The sequence below is a fragment of the Drosophila mauritiana genome, chromosome 3L (assembly GCF_004382145.1).
Source record: "Drosophila mauritiana strain mau12 chromosome 3L, ASM438214v1, whole genome shotgun sequence".
In the NCBI taxonomy this organism is placed as follows: domain Eukaryota; kingdom Metazoa; phylum Arthropoda; class Insecta; order Diptera; family Drosophilidae; genus Drosophila; species Drosophila mauritiana.
Window position 1 is genome coordinate 9,581,797 of NC_046669.1, and position 21,390 is coordinate 9,603,186.

Consider the following 21,390-nt stretch of genomic DNA (forward strand, 5'->3'; position numbering starts at 1 on the left):
GTGTGTATTGTGAATTGTTTTGTTGATAAACAAAACGTACAGAGAATTGGATGCTATCTAGACAACTGTTGCCATGGGCACGGCCGTCCTTCTAGAATTGTTTACTGCAAAAGCTTTGAACGACCCCTCGGACGTATATCGCTAGCTTGGGTTTCCAGCTCTGGTACCGAATATTATCCGTGGCATAAGGCGCATGGATGACCACCTGATGGAGTATATTGATCGCCACTTGGTCGCCTTGGTCCTGCCAGTTGATTGCGGAATCGCCGAAACGCTTGACCAACACCCTGAACAAAGCTTGTCCGAAGGGCGAGGCATTGGGATGATAGCTCCGGCAGGAGAGAGTACGATGTTCGGTTGCGTATCGGTATCGTTCTCGGATCTGCAAACGCAAATGGTTGAGTGAGGGTTCTCCTAAATATCTATATAGATAGTGCTTCTACCATGGGTATATCAATCGGTTCTGGCTGCTGAACTTCAGCCGGCGGCATTGTTTCCTTCACTATTTCAATATCCATGCACAGGGATAGATTCAAAATGGTCACATTGCAAGTGGTCTGTTCGTCGCCACCGCCATTGCTCGATGGACACTTCATTATCAGCATTTTCACGCCCAGATCGAAGGCCACAACCTGGGAAATTGAGAGCATTATATAATCGAAAAAATAATAAATAATATTAGTTTTACCTCCCCCGAAAGGTTGTCGCCAAAACAAGTCTTGCAGCGCACTATTGAGCCCACAGTGAAGCAAGGAGCCAATGATGACATCTTGGCCAAGAAACTTGAAACTTTAAAAAATGTAATCGAAATCGAAAATCCCAGCCGATGTCCGATGTCAAGTTCAAGGCACTCTACTTTCTACTTTGTCGCCGAAAAGTCGATGGTGCTTGTGGTTTTATTTCTTTTTATTTACAGTGTATGTATGCTAATTTATAATGTACTAAATATAAATGTTGTTGTATATATATATATATATTTCAAAAGTAAACCGTTCCTTTTAATCATATATATATATGCAATTTCGCAGTTTAGCAGTTGCTGTCTAAATTGATTTTCTTTATATCTGCATGAGCGTTGCTTGTTCTCTGTTGTTCAAGAAGTGTTGCTTTGTTTATTTTCATTATAATTATGTATGTATGGTATTGTATATGCGCGTATGTATGTACCTTCATTAGCACTATTAGCATACCCTTCAAATTGTTTCTAACGCCAAGCAACAAAACGCTTTCCTCCGCTTTGGCGCGAACTGAGAAAAAGTGCATTGGTTAAATTCTAGGCAACACAAAACTGAAAAGCGTATCAACGAATACGTAATGTATACCGAATACCGAAATATCTTGCAGGACAGGCACGAACGGATAACAAATCGGACACTTAAACAACGAAACTGTACAATGTTTAAAATGGATCCTGACGATTCTAAAAATGAGATGCACTGTGGATTGATCGGTCGCTGGTCTAATAACTAATGACTGCCAACACAGATCGGGGGTTTCTCTTTTTACTTTTAGCACTTGAATGGTAGCTGCACGGCGACCCTTGAAATATTCGCTTTTAGTATAGTGTTTAGTTAGTTACGGCCTTAATATCCTAATTATGCTTTTCAACGGGGAGACCTCCTTTCGTAAATTTAGCTAGGTTTGCTATTAGTTTTGCTCGAAACGAAGAATTTTTGTATGTAGCTGAATTGCTGGAGAAATGTTCATATGTTCCGTCTGCAAATTGGCTGCTTGTGTTTAGTTTTAAATTTAATATCAAAAGGAATGATATATATGAATAATATATATATATAAAAATAAAACAATGCACTTCCTTCCTTGCTACTGGCCCCGTGCTTTAGCTTTACATTGGCCCATCGATGGCGCTCACTTTAAGGCGGAAATAGTAGGCGGACCGGGCCAGCATGCAACCCGAAATCACGAACAGCGCCACGTAGAGGAAGTACATGCCACCGTGATCCTGGAAAAATGCAGGAGGAAACACATATGGGTTTAGAAAATCACATACTTCAGCTTGATTTAAATTGAGTTGGCTTACCGAAGCAATCGAGTATGTGCCGATGGTTACACCGATGCCTGTGATGAGGAACACCAGCGCCACAATGGCGAACATCACGGCGCGGCTGTTGGCAAAGCGCGAGCCCACCGAAGAGACCTTCCTGCAGTGTGGACACCGGGCCAAGGCGTTGTGATACGTGTTGAACTGTAAGAGCAAGCGTTACAAGACTCCTGCTGCTGTGATTTGGATTAATAACTCACCAAAAACGTGTCCGAACAGTGGCCACAAGTGACGCGGCACATGCCCGGCATGGTTGGCACGGGCGGGGTGACGGGACTTGGGGCCAGGTTGATGATCCTCTTGCAATTGGGCCTTGGACAAGCGATTCGCTGCGACGAGCTCTTGCAGATTAACAAACAGTTGCATGGGCAGCGAACATACTTCTTGCCGGCTGGAGCGTTCCGAATGGGCTGTTGATAGCCAAAAGCGTATTAAATTACAATTGCATTCAAAGAATGTGGTTAGAATTACTCACAGTAGCCTCATTGCAGTGGGTGCACTTGACCACGTGCTGCTCCCGCTTCGTGGTGATGTCAATCATGTGTTGACATACCCGACAGGTGACCATCGGCACGCCTCCGGTGTTGGTGCTCTGCTGATACGGCGGCGGCAGCTCATCGGGTCCAATACAAGGCACTGCCGTAGGTGCTCCATTGCCTAAAATTCCATTGCAAAGTATTATTAACTACTTATAATATGGTGTAGACCCATGCCCTTCAAAGGCGAGACCTTTGGTGTAGAATAAATACATCTCGCCAGCAGAGTTCCCTCAACCACACTGCTCATCTGGCGGAGATTGGCTCATGGAGGGAGTGAGAACTGCATTTTCTGATAGTGTGCAGTGTGTGACTCTGGGAAGCTGCGATAAACCAAATGGGTCAATGCTTTGGCTTTATGAATGCAGCTCTCCTGTCCCAGCATTAAACTAGTGCAGCTAGACCGCAGTTGTGGTTCTCGTCTCTCGATCAAAACAAGTTCGAACTTTGTGTAAGACTTTTTAAATGGAATCAAGGCGTGTGGAAAAGACAAAGAGTGACATGGCACACACTCTCCAGGAAGATTGTTTAATAAAAAGTCGATTGCAAATAAAGTCATATTATTTTGCCTAAATGATATATAAAGAATACAGAAAGAAGACCAATGCAGATCATTTAAAGATATTTCTTCATTATATGTTGTTTCTATCATCGTTTCAAATCACATGACTATACAAATTAATTGGTAACATGGAAAGTCGTGAAGCCCTTGTAACTAAACTCTTATAGAGTATATTAATGATAGCTTTTTCCGAGCTGAAGATCAGGTTCCTTGGTAAACAATGGAACCACTGCTCATCGCAGACCCTCAATGCCTTCATTTTCGCTCTGTACTGCGATAAGGCAGCGAATGACATGATGACTCATGGACTTGGCTGCCCCCGCTTAACCACCACTGTACCAACACCTCCGAATCGATGCTGATTAAACAGCTGTGGGGAACGCTTTTTGTGCTGATTACGAGCGTCCTCCTAGCATAAACAATAACAAAGGCGGTGCAAAAATTTGGCCGATACCGGCGTCGAATAACTAACTACAATCGATCTTCACATTTTTGGCAGCTCTTCACATAGTGAAAAATAGGAGTTCGTGATAAAATTACATATTTTTTCGGGGTGTACGTGGCCCATTTGATATTTAGGCCAATAAGAGAATTTTATATTAGGTTGCAAATTTTTGGTTATTACTGAAAAAAAAAATCAAGCTCTATAATAATGGGACCTGTTAATTACAACTTAAATTTGTATAATTTCAAGATCAATTTAAAACAGTTGTAACATATTGATCTGTAAAAATTACAGATAATTTAAGATTGCATTTGGGCAGCACATATCCTATCAGTTTTTCTTTCTGTGCAGTCCCATCGCTCCCCCCGCACCACACCCCACGCATTTATGACTCAGTTGGGTGAAGTGTGAAAATGCCAAATGAGACGGCGAGCAGACAACTCGGAATCACGGCGTTGGATGCGGATAAGTGGAGCGCCCGCACACTTGTTGGGCTTCCAATGGGCCGCCCGCCCGGCTGATTGGATGCGGGTTGAATGGCCGGCTTTACAATAACGATACGCACCGTCCTCGTTTGTGGCCACCGATGAGTTGCTGCCGGGATTATCGGCACCCTCGTCCACGGCGTCCACGGAATTGTAGCCATTGCCGTCGTCCTTGTTGATCAGGCTCTGTCGCTCTGGATCCGCCATTGTGGACTATCTTCCGATAAATGGATTATAATCTCTATATGCTGGAGCAATTCCCGTTAGGCTGCACTTCCAGTTGCCTTTGTTTTGTTGTTGCTGTTGCTGCGGGGGCTGCTGCAACGCGTTGATTTCAACTGGAAAATGATTGGGAAATCCAATAGTTTAGTTGCTGTGCCACATAATTTCGGACGCAACGAGTTCTTTGTTCACGATTGCCGTAGCAGTTTTGGTTTTTTTTCTTCGTTCGTCGCGGTTTTCACTTGCGTTGATTGAAACACATCCTCCCTTTTTTCCCTTTTCGGCATGCGCCGCAATTAATCAATTCGATGCTGCTGCATGTGCAACGCCCACGCGAGCTCGATTGCCGCACTCACACAGTTGACATTTGGTTATAATTCTGGCAATTGCGTTAATTGTTTAACAATTGCTGGCCATATTTGTGCTATATTTTACCTTATTTTTGTTGAAAATGCACTGCCGTCGCTGCGATCTGGCCACACTCTGGCTGGCTGTCTGGCAACGATGTCCCGTTTGAGATGTTTCAGTTGCGGCCCTGCCATGGAGTTGCCACATCGGTGGTAAAGAACCAGAATTAGTTCAGCGAAAAACTGTTCTTTTTTGGAACCAAAACAATTCCGCCGCGGCTCATATCAAATATGTCTAAAATCACAAAAAACTCCAATAAAATTGACAGTAAGGATTCTGGCAGCGGGGAAGATTCAAATAGTGGCGACAATTACGCGTCCACAAGTTCCAGTGACTTTGAAACTAGCAGAAAACACAAACTACGTCGTAGATCCTGTCGAAATGTATCATATCATTATCATGCGCTGCCCATGCGCGTAGTTGGCGAAAATGCTGCAGCACTGGCACAAACACCCAGCACCACTCGTGATTTAACATTAAGCTCAGCTCAAATAATTGAAGACAGTTCCGATTCTGAGTTTCATATTTCAAACGATACCAGCAACGATGAGCCGGCCAACAAATCTATAACGTTTACAGCTCGTCCATTAGAGAAATATGATTTAGAATATATAAGAAAACTACGTAAGCGCAAAAAGAAGCCGAATAAAACTTTATATGTTGATTAAATTTCAAATAACAACTGTTGACCAGGGCTGGTAACACCAAATGCCCAGCTATTAGCCAACACTGGCAACCCAAGCCAGGGTTGGCTAGTGCGTTTTTGGAGTAGTGGTAAATTTTTACGAGCATAACTATTTACACTGATTTTATGTAAATAAAACAAACAAAACGTAGCAAAATTAAGTGCAAAGTGTAAGTAGAACATGTGGGCGGTCGTGCAGCATAAAATTCTAGGTATAAACACTGGAATTCCATGAGAAAATCACCGATGATTTCATTTCCATGCAATGCGTTGTTGTATGGGAAACTTCGTCGTAGCTATTTGTTGTTGTTGTTGTTGCTGCTGCTCATCACCATCATCCTCGTTGTTTTCGTTGTTGTTGCCGCAGCAGCTGCGTCACAAAAATGAGTTTTGTTTGATTTGATTTTATTTACATTTGATATGGACAAAACCGACTACCCATTTAGGGCATCGAACAGCAACAGCAACTACAAAAATCAGGGCAAACACCTGTTCCTAATTGATTTTTCACTTTTCTCCACCGACTTCTAGTCTATTCACCACCCCCAACACACAAAACAACAAAAAAGCAAAACTTCGATTTGAACAACAACTGTGTTTTGGCATTTTAATCACAGCAATTAAAAATAAAGCAGCTAAAAAACACGATTAATTACCTATGCAGGAATAGACCAACCGTAGTACCTAGTATTGTGTAGAAATTAAAAGTTAAATCACTTCGAACGAACGAAATTTCAAAACAAATTTGACCACCGATTAGTACACAAAAACCGCAAAAAGGAGTCAGCAGCTAAGGAAAATTTGCAGAAATGGAGTCGCCACCGATGTTTAATAGTGTGGAAGATGAGTGCAGATATTGGAAGGAACGATCTAAGCAGTACCACAAAGAGTAAGTGCCCAAATCCCTGTTACAGTCTATGAAATCAGCCATATAGCATAGTTTTACCTTTCATTTTAAGGTGGACAGACGTAAAACAGGAGTACGACGAGTTCGTGGAGCAGTCCCGCGAAATGGAAATAGAAATGGACGCAACTCTGGATCAGAAGCAGAGTATAATCAAAGATCTCACAGCCAAACTCACAATGTTTGAGCGGGAAAACGAGTCTCTAAAGGTTGGTATAAGCTAAGCCCGATTTACACAAACTGAGCTTAATTCTTAAACTCCGTTTGCGTAAATGTGGCTTTGAGCTCCTCACAAGATCATTCTTTACAACTATTCCATCCTCAGCTCAAGTTGGAATCGCATGGCATCGATATGTCAAACATGGAGAAGCAGCTAGAAACGGTGAAGAAGGATCGTGACACCATGAAGGTGTATCTGCGGCAGCTGGAGCAGAAAAACGACGATTTGGAGCGTGCCCATCGTATACTTAACGAAAGCATAGAGAATTTCGAGAAGATGCTGGATCAGGCCTACGAGAAAAACGCCCTCCTGGAGCTGGAAGTGGATGAAAAGGGCTTGCTGCAGGAAAAACTACAGCGATTAATGGATGAGACGAGAGGTGGATGATTCAAGACCAGACGTTCAGTACAAACTCAAAACTAATTCATCAAATCTATTGCAGATCTCAAGCAAGAGCTGAACGTCAAGTCACGCTTTACCCCAGTGGTCAATGGAACGAGCATTCCCACGGCAAACGACACAAATACGGTCAACAGCTCGATGAACTCGTCCGCCTCGCTGCCAAATGGTATTGTGGCCAATGGCGAATTGGTAAAACACGACAATGCTGTCGCCACAAGAGCCACCAGCGTCAGCGTCAGCGCCCTCAATGGCAGTTTAGTTAATAGAAACGAATATAACCAGCAGCATTCGCTTAAGAGTAAGATACTGAGTTCCCTAAAGAAAACCAGACGCGTGCTAAAACTGTCCAAGTCGAATCGCCAAACGTTCAAGCCATGCATTTAGCATTGTTTTTCCATTTGTTTCTTTTTTACTTGTTTACCAAACAAATGTAGCCCGCTTAAGTTCCTCATAATTTGTAATTGTATTGTAAATTATTAAAATTAAGAGCCCAAATGTGACGAAAGAGTTTGCAACATTTCTTGTAGGCGATTTTTGTACGTTTTGTGTTTGCGTCTGTAGCTAGTAGTTGACCAACTAACCTCTCGACTAACATGCTGTGTACGTGTGCTTCCTCTTGCAGATCCCGAGAACCAAATCAATGGCAATTCCATGAACCCCAGCTCCCGCACAACGGCGCTCAACATTGTGGCCGACATGTTAAGAAAACTAAACGTAAGTCCCTTCGCAAACTATAAGTCCAGCATGCCATCCTCCCTCATCCATTGTCTCGTATGTACATATGTTCCTTGAACCCTTCACTCCCACCATCAGCTTATGTGTTTTTCCCTATGTTTTTAGTGGGACAAGGCACTGCTATGTCCCGAATGCGCAAAGTTTCGCTGCATTTGCGAGCGCCCGGCAAGTGTGCAGCCGCCGCCGCCATCGGCCAGCGAGTCAAGTCTCTTTCGCCGCGCCTTTGGCGGCAGCAGCAGCTCAGTGGCCACGAGTAGCGCCCAGTCCACGCCCGTAAGCGATTGCAGCTCCGCCGGAAGCCTCGGTGCGGGCTCAAACATTTTCAGGCGATTCGCCGAGCGCATGCGAAACTCGCCGGACGCCAGCCTGCCGCTCTGACAATGCGCTCGGAACTATAAGGCTAATTTTAGTTGCCCTCCGCTTGCATTTATTAATTGCATTGGTTAATAAATACAAAACTTATTTGTACCTTATTTTATGTTCTTTGTTTTTGTTCGTTATATGCTACGCTAGTTTCAAAAGCCCAGTTTAGGAAAGGTACTTTAGAGTACTCACGATGATTTGCATTGCTGACTAAACTCTGCACTGGGCAAACCGTTGAAAATTTAAAAATACATTAATTTATTTATTAATAATAAGTCACTCTATAGTAAATTTTTCATATATTTCACTTACTGTTGCTTAATCCGCCCTCGTTTTGTGTATCTTTCTAGGCGATGGAAACGAAACTGAAGACGTACCGCGAGAATGGCCAGCCCATGCCGCAGCGACATCGCTCCTCCCAGCAATCCACACATCCGGCGCTGGCCGGACTGCCTTGCCTCTCGCTGGATGCCGAGTAGTGAGGATTTCGCAGCTCAGCGTGATCCACAAACCCAAATCCGAAACCCAATCACCTAGGGCGGGATACTGTTCAGTTGGCTTTACGTTTACGTTACGTTACTTTAATGTTACTGTTCGCATTAATTAAGCTTCTGCTGCCTCTTTATTTATTTGAACTAAAATGACTTTGTATAAAACACTTGCGATATTATGAATTACACAACAGTTGATGTTGTTGTTTCGAGCCCAACATATATAACATGCCTTAGTACGAATTAAGTGTATACCTAAGCTAAGTACCCACTCGGTTCACTTTTGACTTGAATTGTTAACTCGAACGCAATTGTTTTGGCATACAATGTGTTTAGCGACTAAGTTTAAAGTTTATCAACCAGCAAAACAAGCGAAGAAGCTCTGTCCAAGTATTAAACTTCAAGCGGACAACCAATACTCGTAGCGTTTAGGAAAAAGACAAGATCTAACCCGGGAAAACAAAGAATTATCGAAACGATCATCTAGTTATATGGTAACTATCCCCAGAGCAATTTTCTGTTTATATTTACCAGCGAATATAAATTTGTAAAAATGCAAAACATTGCAAACTGTATAAAGCATAACAAAAACTCCAACGAACAGGCAAACAAAAAATATATATATATGTATGAATAAAGAGCAAAGTAATTAGTTTAATAGAAACCATCCACAAGCACATCAATGTCAATGCCGTGTGTGTTGCAACTAATTAGTTTTAAATAATATTTGAGTTCATCACACAAGGTGAATGCTGCGTCAATTCCTATGCCAAGGCCGAATTTCCATTTCGAGAGCTTTTCGCAAGGGGAAAGTTTCCCCGTTTTAGACCCATTTCATTGCGGATTTTCCCGGAGCCTTACCCCAACCAGAATGTTGAGCTAACTGAGTTGGAGGATGGAGTCGGCTGGTGGACGCACAGTGCTCCACGGTGGGCGAAGTAAACTGGATCTGATGCCGACCTTGCTGGCGAGAAGGTCCGTTGGCGGTAAGCTAATGAAAGTACTTTGGTTTTTATAAGTAAGCACCGGTTGGGTTAGCGTCGTCGAGTGCTTGGCATTAAGCGAGCCATGCTGGCTGGCTGGCTGGCTGGAGAACTCCTTCCCAGATGCCAAATCCGCCACAGCAAATGCAGCGAGGGAAAAGTGGGTGAAAAATGAAAATATGACACAAGCTTTTATCATACGCATAGCACTTACCAGGGCAAAAGGGACGGTTGCTGTTGCTCTTGTTTGCTGCTGAGTGCATTGTTTGTTCCCGTGGGCGGTATGGGCGGTCTAGGTGGTCGTCCAGGGGGCGTGACATTGGCCATAAGCGGATTGGGAATGGCACAATGCAATTGCCGTTTGAAATAAAAGTGAGCAGACACAAAGCCAGTCCTGCATGAGTGCACCGAAAAACAATTCGGATGCATCATCGGTTTATTCGATTTAGTTAAACATGTAGCCAAGCAACTATTTATTTATTTATTTACCAATGGAAACTATCACTAAATATGGGAAAATTCTTCTTACAGATAAAGTAATAAATATAAAAAATAAATTGGTACTTAAGAGCACCATTTGAAGTTATTAGCTTTTTATTTTTTATGTTTTTAATGTATAAAAACAAGAATTTTAATCAAGTATAAAATTATAATATTTTTCTAAAAGTGAGCTGCTGACGATAAAACTGGGAACTGAAGGTTATTCCCTGCCTTTGTCGCCCTTTTTTTTCAAAAGTAATTTGAAGAATCTGCCCCGTTCTTTTGCGCCGAGCCTGTCGCCTGATGAAGTCCCGCGGGAGGGACGATCCCTGGCAGCTAATTAACTGGCCGCGGATGCCATTTGCCCAGGAGCACAAAGGCCAACAATCAGGACCTGGCCAACAGTCCCAATAAGCGGGTCAAGCGCAACAGCGATCGAACCCGATTTACCCTCTGCAAAGCAAACAAACTCAATTGTTTCGGCATAAAAAAAGAGCAAACAGCTCGTAAAAAACTGTATCAAAACACTGGCTTAAAGCGAAAGCTTTCGAAATGCCTCGAAAAAACAGGGTGTAAGGTCTGTTAGCCAAATTATCGAAGTCATTAAACGAATGGCTTAAAGACTTCAGGCATAACTGAGTGCAGACTTTAAGTCGGTAACTGACAGAAAAGTGGTTATTAAACACGTTTGAAGAGTTATTGGTCGTAATTTAATTACAAATAACTTTTAGTTGAGTGGTTTACCCATTAAAAAGTAATATATTCCAATCTGAAGCTTTGGGAAATATTATTATATATTTATAATTCAGTTTTAGATATGACTAAACTGACTAAAAAGCTTTTTCTTTATATTTTAAGTACATAAATACTCTTGAATTTATATATATTAATATATATATACTTGAACAATACTCAGCCTTCTTAAACGATGCGATTTGCATTTTTCCAGTAAACATTAATTTCCCAAAAAAAAAAAAATAAACAGGAAACCAAAAATTCAAATTCCTACTGTATCATTATCTACTAATTCCGTTTCGCATGAAATTTCTGCTACCAACGAATTCCACTTCCGGCGGCACCCTCTAAAATTTGGCGTTGGCGGCCCAAAAGTTTACGGCATTTATGGTCTTTAAATATTTAAAATACGCGACGCGTCGTCGTAATGTAGGCACGGAAACGAGTACACAAACGGAAATAATGATGAGGTGTGTATGCCTTTGTTTTTGCTGCTTTGTGGATGCCCGAGGGTCCTGAAAGCCAGGACTATCCACTTCGCATATCCGTATATTCCCGGCGCCCAGCCTAAACATCAAACAAAATCGATATGTGGGCGGTGTGTATGATTTTTGGCATAAACAAGCAACAAGCAGGGCACACAGGACACCACACACACACACACACACACATACACTTTAGCTGGCCGGGGGGCCGTTTACAGGTTTGGTCCTTGCTTTGTTTGAGCGCCGCAGGACGCTCATTTTTCGTAATGAGTTTGTCTATGGGCGGGGAGGATGGGCCAACAACAAACCTGGACTGACTGCAGCAGGACCAACTACTGGAACCGAATCTGTCGGCCCAAAACCCTGAAAAGTATTTCCCTTTTTTTTGGGTTAAAAATGGTTGGTCGACATCACTTGGGAAGAGCATATTTGTTTACTGGGCAGCTGCAGCTTACAAAGGGATTGATCTGCCCAAAAATGCGGTGTTCAATTGCTATCTTTTGACTTGAAAGAGTCAAGTAATATTAAATTTTCTGCATTGTTAATATTATTTGAAGAGTTTTGTAGTTCTTTATATTCAAGACTGTACGACGTATGACATAAATAATTTAAGTTAATAAGTAGTTTCTTATGAGCTCTTAATTTTGAAATATATGCCTTGACTAACAGTTTTCCAGATCTATCATAAAGTTTTCTTATAATTTATATTTAAGGAACACAAAAATGAACAAAGTGCTTGTCTTAAAGCTGCCACTTCATTTCACAACTTTGTATTAAAGCCTAGTTTATTTTTATGAGATTTTCATCACTCTCATTTGTCTATTTCCTAGGTGTATAAAATATACTTTATTTAATCTGCGATGACTGCGTAAAAGCTTTCTGCCCTGGCAAACGAATCAAAAGTCCTGGATCTATTGGTGAGGGTATAAAAAACGCAACAGTTCGCCTTGATGCGAGAAATCCTTAAGCACACACCAATACAGGAGCGGAAAGGGAAGCGCGTTCGCACACACACACAGGGGGAATATCGTCCTGGGGGTCGAGTATGCTAGTGTTAGTGCGTGCTTGTGCGTGTGTGTGTGTGTGAGCTTGTTAGGAGTTGCGCTGTCGTCTGCCATCTTCATTTCCTGTTGCTACCTTCCGGTTGCCATTACACTGAGCATTTGCTATAAATAATTTGGTCTCGATTTGAAGTGTGAGCCGTGATAATGAAATCCCCTTGATTAGCCACCGATTGGGGCATATAGATTGGGTGTATGGATACACATATGGATGGAACTGCAGCAGCTGATCAATCAGGCGGACTGCGCTTTTAATTAGCACCCCCACAACCCCGGATCCTTTTGACCGCAGCTGAAGTGGTGGTGCTCATTAGCTCACATTTAGAGATTTAATTTAATTGCATCGAATTGGATTCGCTTGACCTTTGCTTTTGGCCAACTGGATGGATGGATGGTGGAGGAGTAGGATGTCCTCGTGTGCACAAGTGTCCTCCTGCAATTAGATTAATTGACTTTCTGCTGCCTCACCTTCGCTTCGCATACATATGTACGTACATACGCACATATATGGATTTTATGTTGCGCTCAATGAATTGCCGTCAGTGGCCTTATAAAAATTGCCTGCGAAATGGGCCAGAACCCATGTGTAAACTGTTTTTTATGACACCGTCGAGATGCTCACCTTTGTGCTGTTTAGTGAATGCCAAATGGCCTTGGCCATTGTCTGCTTTTCCCATCCTGATTTACAACCCAGACATACACACACACACGCACTCAAACCCATGAACATGGCCGAATATGACATTCGCATGTGCTCCACAAATCTCCGTGGACCATTCTTACAACCTGATCCCGGTCTCGACAGGATTCCTAATGGAAGTGGCGCAAGTAAATCATGCAAATATATATCATATCAACTGAACAATGGGGCCTGACAATCGATGGGGCATCTCGTTAGACATATATTCAAGGCAAGAACATTAATCAGCTTATCCATTGCAAATAAAATCAAACACTTTAGGTACAGATGAACTTACTATTTATATATGATTTGATATGAGAGAAAAAACTAACAGATGTGTTTTAGGCAAGTAATACTCATGGATGTCTTAAACGATCTTGATTACAAAACACAACTTAAAAGAAAATATTGATTGATCATGCTTTTCACATTATTATTTTAAATTGAAGTATTTACCAAAGCTTAACAAATACTTCCTTACTATATTTACAAAACTTCATTAAGCAAAACTGTAACAAAAATGTGTGCATCAAATTATCCATATAATTTTATAAATTCCCGTTTGCGAAATGCGAGTTGCACAATATCAACTGTACTCGGAATTCCACAGATTTTGCAGTGACAAAAGCGTAGCATACTTTTTGGGGCAGCGACAAGTCAATTTCCAAACAATGCGCAACTTTGTGCTGTCCACATCAAAAAGTGTGGGTGGTTGGGACCTGGAACTTTTGCTGGTGACCGTGTGCTCCTGATCCGATGTAAGCGTAGACCAATTAAGCGTAAACAAATTTGTTACTGTGGCAATATGAGAACCACTAGTTGCCTTCCTCAGTTCACTCGGTCCACTCGCCCCACCGGCCATGACAAAAACAAAGGCAGCTGAAAAAAAAAGCGAAGAGAGGAAAACCAGCCAAAACCCGCCATCCACCATCCAGCTGAACATTTGACATTGACAAAGTGGCAAGAGCTGCTTTTCAGTTCGATGCGTCCAACGGCGGCGTATGTAAATATTTTTGGCCATTGATACGCGACTGGTTGAAGAATGACCCTGATATGGCCGCCAACAAACTGTTGCTCGGGCTTTAGAACATGCCGGGGAATTTTTTCCCCTTTGCCGCAACGGAGACATCTGCCATTCCATTTCCCCTGCGCGCAACAGTCTTGTCGGTTCAGTTCAGTTCAGTTCGGTGTTCAGTTTTCTGGCTAGCATGGCATACCCAACTCAACCCACAACACTTTTGGGCTTGGGTTGTCATTAAATCCAACTTCGTGCTGCCGCCGAACTCCGCTGCTGAGTGGCTCCACAAAATGCTCCAGTCTTCTTGGGGACTTGGCAGCGTGTGCACGTGTCGAACGCAAGGTGTTCTTTCGGTTTTCGATTTGCCAGCTGGTTGGGTTTCCTCGCAATCACATTTTTTTTCGGCGAAGTTTCGTAAGTAAGAAAAAAAAGCAAAAAAGTACATGCTATGACAATCTATTATCATGGCAAAAATGAACGCTCTGCTTTAACGTGTAAATCTCGTCGCTAAGAGGATTACAATGTTTCGAGTAATTATTATTATCGGTGTGTGTTGTTTGCTCGCCATAAATCTGCTGAAGGGAATTAACTTTGTTTCGATCTAACCACGTTTGACAGGTGCTGTAGAAAGCGGAAACGGAAGTGGGTGCTGGGTGGAGTGGAGTGGAGTGGCGAGTAAACTGTTTTCGACATTTAGTTTTTAGTGTTCGCCAACTCTCTTTTCGCTCTCCTCCCATATTTATTTATGCGCTGGCACACACCTACACAGCACTCACACTGCCGCACTTATGCGTGTGTGTGTGTGCGGGTTCTTGTGATACACTTAATCCGACATTTACAATTTTCGCTTAAGGATTTATTTATGGATTCAATATGTGTACAACGCTTACATTTCCGAAGGAGTGCGTGTGTGTGCACTGGAAAAGATTGATATTTATACAAAATATTAAGTGAATTGTGGAAATGTAATGGGTTTTAGATTGGTTAAAAATTTATTTTAAATTATTTATAAAATCTTTTATTTAAATTTAATTTTTAGCCTTGGAAACCCCTATTTTTTAGCAGTCTATATTTTATGCGCGCATTAGTGTGGGTGAACGGGTACCTTTTAGAATTCTTTGAGGACCAATCCCTTCTCGAATCCCCAGCACATTTGCATGCGCAAAAGATGCTCCATTGCATTCACTTATTTTCAATTTTTTTTTTATAAATCATTTTGCACTGCACACACATACTATATAGCACATGTAGTGCAGTATGGAGTGCACTACTTCCGTGCTGATCCAGTGAAAGGCCAGCAATACAATGCTGGGATAGAAATTTAAATGAAATCCGAACAGCAATCATGTGTAAATTTACTGTTTTAGAACCATTCGAAGTTATCCGGGGGGAAAGTGCATCCTCAGAATTCTCGGAACGAAGAGGTCCAGGTGTGTTTGCAGAGTGAGTGGGATTCTCGAAATAATTGGAAATGTCTATGAAACCAGCTCGATGACACTGGTGCCATTTTTAATCTTTTCTTTTTATTTATATCTTGCATTAAAAGTGTGGGCCAGGTGAAACTTAATTTGAATTGCACCAAAAACAAAGCTTAATGGCTGTTGACTTTATTAATTTTCTATCATTCCTCTTATTTCGATAAATGTTAAGCAAGTGGTACAAAAAAAGTCCTTGAAACAATGTGCAAAAAGTAAATTTCTTCAGAAAAGTTGTAAATTGTAACTGTGTCTATTAATAAATAAATTTATTAGCATAACATTTTCTCGCGGCTGTTATTTTGTACAATAGTTCAGATATAAAGAATGAATTCTTCCATGCATTGGCTTTTTAAATTTCTGTAATTGAAGTCCTTGAAATTCCCTGTGCCCTGCCATTCAAAAAAGGAAAAAACCAAAATGATTGACAGAATAAAATTAGAGATTCCATTTGGGTGCACGCAAAAAATGGAATTGGTTGTATCGGATTATTCATGATGTGTAGTGAAAGAATGCTTTCCTTTGTTAAACAACTGTATTGTACGAAAGAATATGTTATGGAAAAAGGAACAGTACACAAAAATGAAAGGAGTAACAAAATATAAATAGTCTAATTTGGTAGAATAGGGTTAAGAAATATGATTTATTTGAGTTAAAGCCTCATGGAAATATACCAAATCCCCTCGGCTTACAATTATAAATGATCCGAATTGGGCTTGAAGCACATTCAAAATGTCAATTGGCCTTAGACTTAAAGAGATAGATGAGATGACAATGGCTTGTGGTTGAATCAATATTTCTGAGTTGGCCAAAACGTATTTACTTCAGACACAACAGGCAATGTGCTGCAGCTGCGGCAAAAGTTGAGGTAAATGTCTGTTTACACAATTCGAGCAGGACCATTTATCATGACATTCTAATGGCAAATAAATAGAATATACTTTTATTTATTCTTTATCCCTGGCTGTGCAACATGCTGACTTGTGTAAACCGTGGAGCAGTAATAAATTGTTTTTGCACAATTCTACAATTGACACTTGCCCAAGGGCTTTGAAAATTTATTTCTGCGACGACAAGTTCTTAGCGCAGTCTCTTCGCCCCAGCAAAAATATATATATATATGTATATGTATATTGTTTTCCACAATTCGATTAGAAAATGGTTTCATTAGCGCTGGCCATCTGCAACTTTTGGTTATAAATAGAAACAAAACCACCCACAATGCTGTGCACACTGCGTATGCTCGCTTTTTTGGTTTCTGCAGTCATGGTTTCTGCAAACATGGTGACAGCGGATACTTTGCACCACTTACTCCACCCAACGCCCCCGCCTTTGTTTTCGCTTCGAGTGTAGGGCAAACATGGCCAACAAGTGTGTGGGAGCACTAAAAAAAACATATATGTATGTACTAGAGGCAACTGGCGGTTCTTGCAACTCAAAGTGACAACTCTCTTCCATAGAAAACATTTCGGAATTTTGTAAATTGAGTGCTACAATTTTGAGCAATTACAATTATAACAGAGAATTATTTTTTAAGAGCTAGTTCCCCATGAAATCTTCAGCTGTTAATGCAACAAATGTCCTTGTATAGCACTTTAAAAATATATATATAAAATACAAGAGCGCTGTTCAGTTTTCTCGCTGTGCTCCAGCGAAATATAACTAAAAATGTGGCATCGGTGGCATGGCGGCAAAATCGATATGGAAACTCTACATGATGTATAAAGTTGTTGGTACATAAATATCAAATATGCAAATATTTGCGAGGCTGCCACCTGAAATTCGTTCGCCCTATGCGAAAATGCTCAACTGGAGCGTTGGAAAATTTGATGTGCCACTGGGATTTCGATGGGCGGAAAATGATGGTGGAGAGATTCGAGAAGGGCGCCATCCCGATTTGCCTGGCAATATGGAAAATCTGTAAAGGCGCTACCGTTGCCAGTTGGTTGGTCTGGCGAATAGCTGTCACCTTGGAGCCGGCAGCACTCCGCCGCAGTGCTCCACCCACATCGATGGTGGGCTGCTCCTGTAGCTGCTGCTGCTTCTCATCCTCACATGGCAGCGTTATTAACGCAGTCAGCAAGTGAGGAGCGAAACGAAAAGATCAAAAGCTTTAACGCGCCACCGTTAGCATGTGCAAATATTTCAGTTGATTTTATTCTTTATATTCCCATCTTATTTCGCTGGCATTCCGGTGCCCAAAAAAATAATAACGAAAAAACGAAATGATTATATTGTATTCGATGGAGATGAGCCCGAAAAGTCCCTTAATGCCAAAAACACAGACAGGCCAAAAGAGAGAGAGTGTTGCGCGGAAGTTAAGGGTCCAAACAAAAAAAAAAGTTAACTAAAGACCCGGGATCTTCAGAAAGGACAGGCGGCCAACCGTGCTGTCATTCTTTTTTTCCGACCTCGTCCTTTTGGCTGCTTTCCTGTTGCTTCGCTTTCAGGACCTTCGTTTTTGGGTCGTTTTCGTTTAACGGCCTTATACCTGCAGCTGTTTATCATAATTTTGTTGATTTGCTGTCTGCTAACAGTAACAATAATAATCATAACAGCAACAGAAACAACGGCCATGGCGGCAAAATCAAAATAAAATAAAAGGGCGCAACAAAGTTCTACTTACCACGGCGCGCCCCAAAAAAAAAGGAAAAAGCAGACGGAAAAACCCTAAAACTTCGTCAAGTAAATTTGAATGTCGAAAACTTGTTTCAGTCACCAGGTTCAGCAAAAAAAAAAAGTTGGGAAAGTTCTGGCTGCTGATGTTCTATAAAAACGAAATCATTATGATCGAAATTTGTTTATTTATAAAAAATGGCAATGGGTATAAGCAAAAACAGGCTCTTCTCTTAAATATACAATCGTTTTTTCTTTAAAGAGAGGCTTAATTACACAAAAGCAAATCATTTAATATTTAAAACAAAAAACCAATCAATTCATATGGTTGTTAAAGAAATGCATCAAGCACATTGTTTTAAAAAAGTAAATATTAAATCATTGGTGTGCATACATATTTAATTTTCAATTAATATAAATGGTTTTTTAATGGCACAGGAGTTAATTCCCAAGAAATTTCAAATGCAATGTGTCAAAATGCTAGACTAGAGGCGTGTTAATCCAATAATACCTTTCATAATAAGAGTATGTAATATATATAAGCAGATATTAACGTAAATAAGTAAAAAGCCAGGCGAAAAACTTTGTTTTTGTTTGGCGACCAACGTGGCGTATGCGTCATGTCAAATGGGTCGCAATGCTTTTCATAACTTTTTTCGGCAATGGCCCTTCGTTGTCCTTGGCGCCATTTTATAATGAATTGTTGTCACAATATAATGTGGCCATTGTCGTTGCTATAGGCACTTGTGTGTGTGTGTGTGTGTAGGAGTGTGTTTGTGTCCGTGGCAATTTAATAAAATATTCAATTGCCTTTTGGATGGTGTAGCATCGGTACCCCAGGGACGCAAATGACCAGACTTGGGCTGCCAATTAAAAACATGGCGTCATGGCAACATCAACTGCTAACGGCCAGCACGCAAATGTTTATTAGCCGCAAAACGTTGCTCATTAAAAAAGTTCGTCACGGCGCCAAGGCCTCGGGTCTTAACCTGGCTAACAGACAGCACTGTCCGCTGGATCTCATTGCCTGATTAAAACTTTACCCAACGCTCACACTCGAGAAAAATACTTAGTTCTTTTTAGAAGATATTAATTTTATTAATATTAATTTATCTAGATTTATTATGCGTAACGAAAAATTATAATTAATATCCAAAATATTAAAAAAAAGTATTATTCATTCAAAAGTACTATCCCACATATTAGAAGAGTTTCTTAATCATCTGATTTTTTTTTTGCGTACATCACCCCACGTTACTTTTTTTGTGGAATCATCAACTTGGCTTTAAAGTTTCGCTAGTAGCAGGCTCGTCTGGGTCTTGGCTTAAACCAAGTTGGCCGACAGGCTATGGCCTAATTACGGCTGCCCGTCATCATGGGCATTATCGTTATCATCGTTTACATCGTTATGGATGTCGCCTGATTTTGTGTGCTTTTTTTTTGTGTCCTGCTTTTGGTGGACAGATGTTTCGGTCTCGGCCCGCCGGCATTCGCTTTGATCTACTCGCTCTGATTATACGGCTACGACTCAAAGTCCTTTTTTTTATTTGTTTTCGGTATGTGCGTCTGCGGATTGTATCCTTTAACACAGGCCAATGCCTTTTATGACTTCATTCATCTTCCTGCCGCTGAGTGGGGAAAAGGGGTGTGGAAAGTGTCTGGTGGAGTTCGCCTCTGCCATGACATAGTATCCCTGTCGTATCATAACCAATGACCATGTGCAACGCGGACTAAATTGACCGAGTATCTATCTGCAGGTCGCCAACGCTCTTCACTTGACACTGCACCCTAATCAAAGGAAATGGGGGGAAAAGCGGATGTTGGGTTGGGGAAAATGGAGTCGAGTGCGTGGGTGTGTGAAACTACAATCCAGTCATGTCCGACACTTCTCGTCTCGGTGCGGAAATGTGTGGTCTAGATTACCCTAATCCCGCAGCATGTGGGTATCCATTTCCAGGTTCTGGATTATATGTAAATTATTTCAAGAATCTATATTATCCTTGAGTACAGGAAAATGTTATCTGTGTTGTCTGTATAAACAATATATATTAATTTACCTTAAATCTAACTGTAGAAAAAGCTAACCACTTTGAATAGCAATAAATTTAAAATGTAATAGCTTCCTCCAAGATCCAAGGTAAACAAACAATTTCCCTGCTCTGCCCCGGGGCTCTTTTTCGTTAAAATCATTAAGAGACCAAACATCACCAGTCTTCTGGGATTCAGGGAATACCCGAAACAATAACAACGTCAACGGTGATGTTGACCCCCAGAAATGCGAGACAGCCGAGCACATCGCTCGATTATATAGACCGATGCAGACACACGCCAGTTGAGTCGGAATACGAAGGTTATATGGCCTGTGCCTGTTGCAATGTTCCATTTAAATAATGCGCTTGTATGGGTGGGAGTGTCTGTGGGCCAGGAAAATGCATTGCCATGTACAGGGGGCTTCCACATGCGAAAAGGGGAAAAAGGGGAAAGCGGGTGGACGTGGGGGACAGGAGGACCCAGCTCCTTGGCTGCGAAAGTTAAGCATGCTGTCACACGTTTCATTTATTATAAAATATGCAAACGTGCTGCCTTATAAATGATCAACATCTTCAATTTAATAATGCCATCGTCATCGCCATCGCCAGCAAATGGCAGCCAGTGTCATTCGCATCCAGGGCCATTCCATGGCCCATCAATTGCAATTACCAGCCAGATGACGAACGAAATCACAGCCCATCGGTGGATTAAAGCTCCGCTTTTCCCACAATTAAGGCAAATAAGATTCCGGTAAATACCCTTAATTGCCAGCGTTGGCATGCATAAATATGTGGCATTGTTTCAGCGCAGCTCGAAATTGCTGTTGCAGATCGATTTATGAGTTTAATAACTGGCAGATAGGTAGCTTTAAAAAAATACGATAAAGGTAAAAGGGTAAAGTCAATTTGTAACTTTAAAAAGCCTTTTCAAATAGTTGTCGGAATTTGGTAAGCTTTTTATTTCCAACTTTAAAACTTCTCATTTCATGTTACATTAACGAAATACCTAACTAGGTGAAACTTTTTAATTTTCATTTCGCACACCAATTTTCTAAAATTTTTCGCATTTTCACATTTTTTTTTTTTAAAGGATAACCAGCAGTGGACGTTTTGAACAAAGAAAAAGGCTTTTCACAGCTCAGCGTTGACAAATCATTTTAGTTGCACTGCCGACAGTTCGAGTGTGACAAAGATACAAACTGACAGACGGACAGTAGGGAAGGGGTCTATATATAGTATAGTATATCCGATGGCAGTCAGCGCCATTTTGATTGACACCCCTGCAGATGTGCCGCCATTTCCGGTGCA

The 21,390-nt window shown here is 41.4% G+C and overlaps 4 protein-coding genes across 6 annotated transcripts; 2 read left to right on the top strand and 2 right to left on the bottom strand.

The window, feature by feature from the left end:
• Positions 1-80: 80 nt before the first annotated feature.
• LOC117141872 (protein Hezron) lies at positions 81-1,636 on the bottom strand. The gene is made up of 3 exons (XM_033305559.1): positions 689-1,636; positions 444-632; positions 81-382 (listed from the first exon to the last, which is right to left on the bottom strand). Exons 1-3 carry the CDS (start codon positions 767-769, stop codon positions 92-94), a joined length of 561 nt encoding a protein of 186 aa, XP_033161450.1. The 5' UTR covers positions 770-1,636; the 3' UTR covers positions 81-91.
• A 95-nt stretch (positions 1,637-1,731) lies between these two features.
• LOC117141871 (type 1 phosphatidylinositol 4,5-bisphosphate 4-phosphatase) lies at positions 1,732-4,840 on the bottom strand. Of its 2 annotated transcripts, XM_033305557.1 has the most exons (6): positions 4,745-4,840; positions 4,168-4,425; positions 2,535-2,716; positions 2,260-2,469; positions 2,039-2,203; positions 1,732-1,960 (listed from the first exon to the last, which is right to left on the bottom strand). In XM_033305557.1, the coding sequence occupies exons 2-6, from the start codon at positions 4,292-4,294 to the stop codon at positions 1,844-1,846; spliced, it is 801 nt and encodes a 266-aa protein (XP_033161448.1). In that variant the 5' UTR covers positions 4,295-4,425; positions 4,745-4,840; the 3' UTR covers positions 1,732-1,843. The 2 variants fall into 2 exon arrangements, with proteins under 2 accessions (XP_033161448.1, XP_033161449.1); XM_033305558.1 differs by lacking the exons at positions 4,168-4,425; positions 4,745-4,840 and adding an exon at positions 2,789-2,825.
• A 3-nt stretch (positions 4,841-4,843) lies between these two features.
• On the top strand, positions 4,844-5,411 carry LOC117141874. Its single transcript, XM_033305560.1, has one exon. It carries the CDS (start codon positions 4,948-4,950, stop codon positions 5,383-5,385), a length of 438 nt encoding a protein of 145 aa, XP_033161451.1. The 5' UTR covers positions 4,844-4,947; the 3' UTR covers positions 5,386-5,411.
• Positions 5,412-6,193: 782 nt separating this feature from the next.
• On the top strand, positions 6,194-8,935 carry LOC117141870 (nuclear distribution protein nudE homolog). Of its 2 annotated transcripts, none has more exons than XM_033305556.1 (6): positions 6,194-6,291; positions 6,362-6,515; positions 6,632-6,905; positions 6,969-7,226; positions 7,551-7,642; positions 8,377-8,935. In XM_033305556.1, the coding sequence occupies exons 1-6, from the start codon at positions 6,212-6,214 to the stop codon at positions 8,503-8,505; spliced, it is 987 nt and encodes a 328-aa protein (XP_033161447.1). In that variant the 5' UTR covers positions 6,194-6,211; the 3' UTR covers positions 8,506-8,935. The 2 variants fall into 2 exon arrangements, with proteins under 2 accessions (XP_033161447.1, XP_033161446.1); XM_033305555.1 differs by lacking the exon at positions 8,377-8,935 and adding an exon at positions 7,769-8,136.
• The last annotated feature ends 12,455 nt before the right edge of the window (positions 8,936-21,390 follow it).

Bases quoted from the DNA above. Each gene is read 5' to 3' on its own strand.
- LOC117141874 (XM_033305560.1), top strand. From the start codon at position 4,948: ATGTCTAAAATCACAAAAAACTCCAATAAAATTGACAGTAAGGATTCT.
- LOC117141870 (XM_033305555.1), top strand. From the start codon at position 6,212: ATGGAGTCGCCACCGATGTTTAATAGTGTGGAAGATGAGTGCAGATAT. The intron at 6,906-6,968 runs GTGGATGATTCA...AATCTATTGCAG, and splicing joins ATTAATGGATGAGACGAGAG to ATCTCAAGCAAGAGCTGAAC. The intron at 7,643-7,768 runs GTAAGTCCCTTC...CTATGTTTTTAG, and splicing joins ACATGTTAAGAAAACTAAAC to TGGGACAAGGCACTGCTATG.
- LOC117141872 (XM_033305559.1), bottom strand. From the start codon at position 769: ATGTCATCATTGGCTCCTTGCTTCACTGTGGGCTCAATAGTGCGCTGC. The intron at 633-688 runs GTAAAACTAATA...TCAATTTCCCAG, and splicing joins GCGACAACCTTTCGGGGGAG to GTTGTGGCCTTCGATCTGGG. The intron at 383-443 runs GTAGAAGCACTA...TTGCGTTTGCAG, and splicing joins AACCGATTGATATACCCATG to ATCCGAGAACGATACCGATA.
- LOC117141871 (XM_033305557.1), bottom strand. From the start codon at position 4,294: ATGGCGGATCCAGAGCGACAGAGCCTGATCAACAAGGACGACGGCAAT. The intron at 2,717-4,167 runs GTGCGTATCGTT...ATGGAATTTTAG, and splicing joins GGTGGCCACAAACGAGGACG to GCAATGGAGCACCTACGGCA. The intron at 2,470-2,534 runs GTGAGTAATTCT...GGCTATCAACAG, and splicing joins CCCACTGCAATGAGGCTACT to CCCATTCGGAACGCTCCAGC.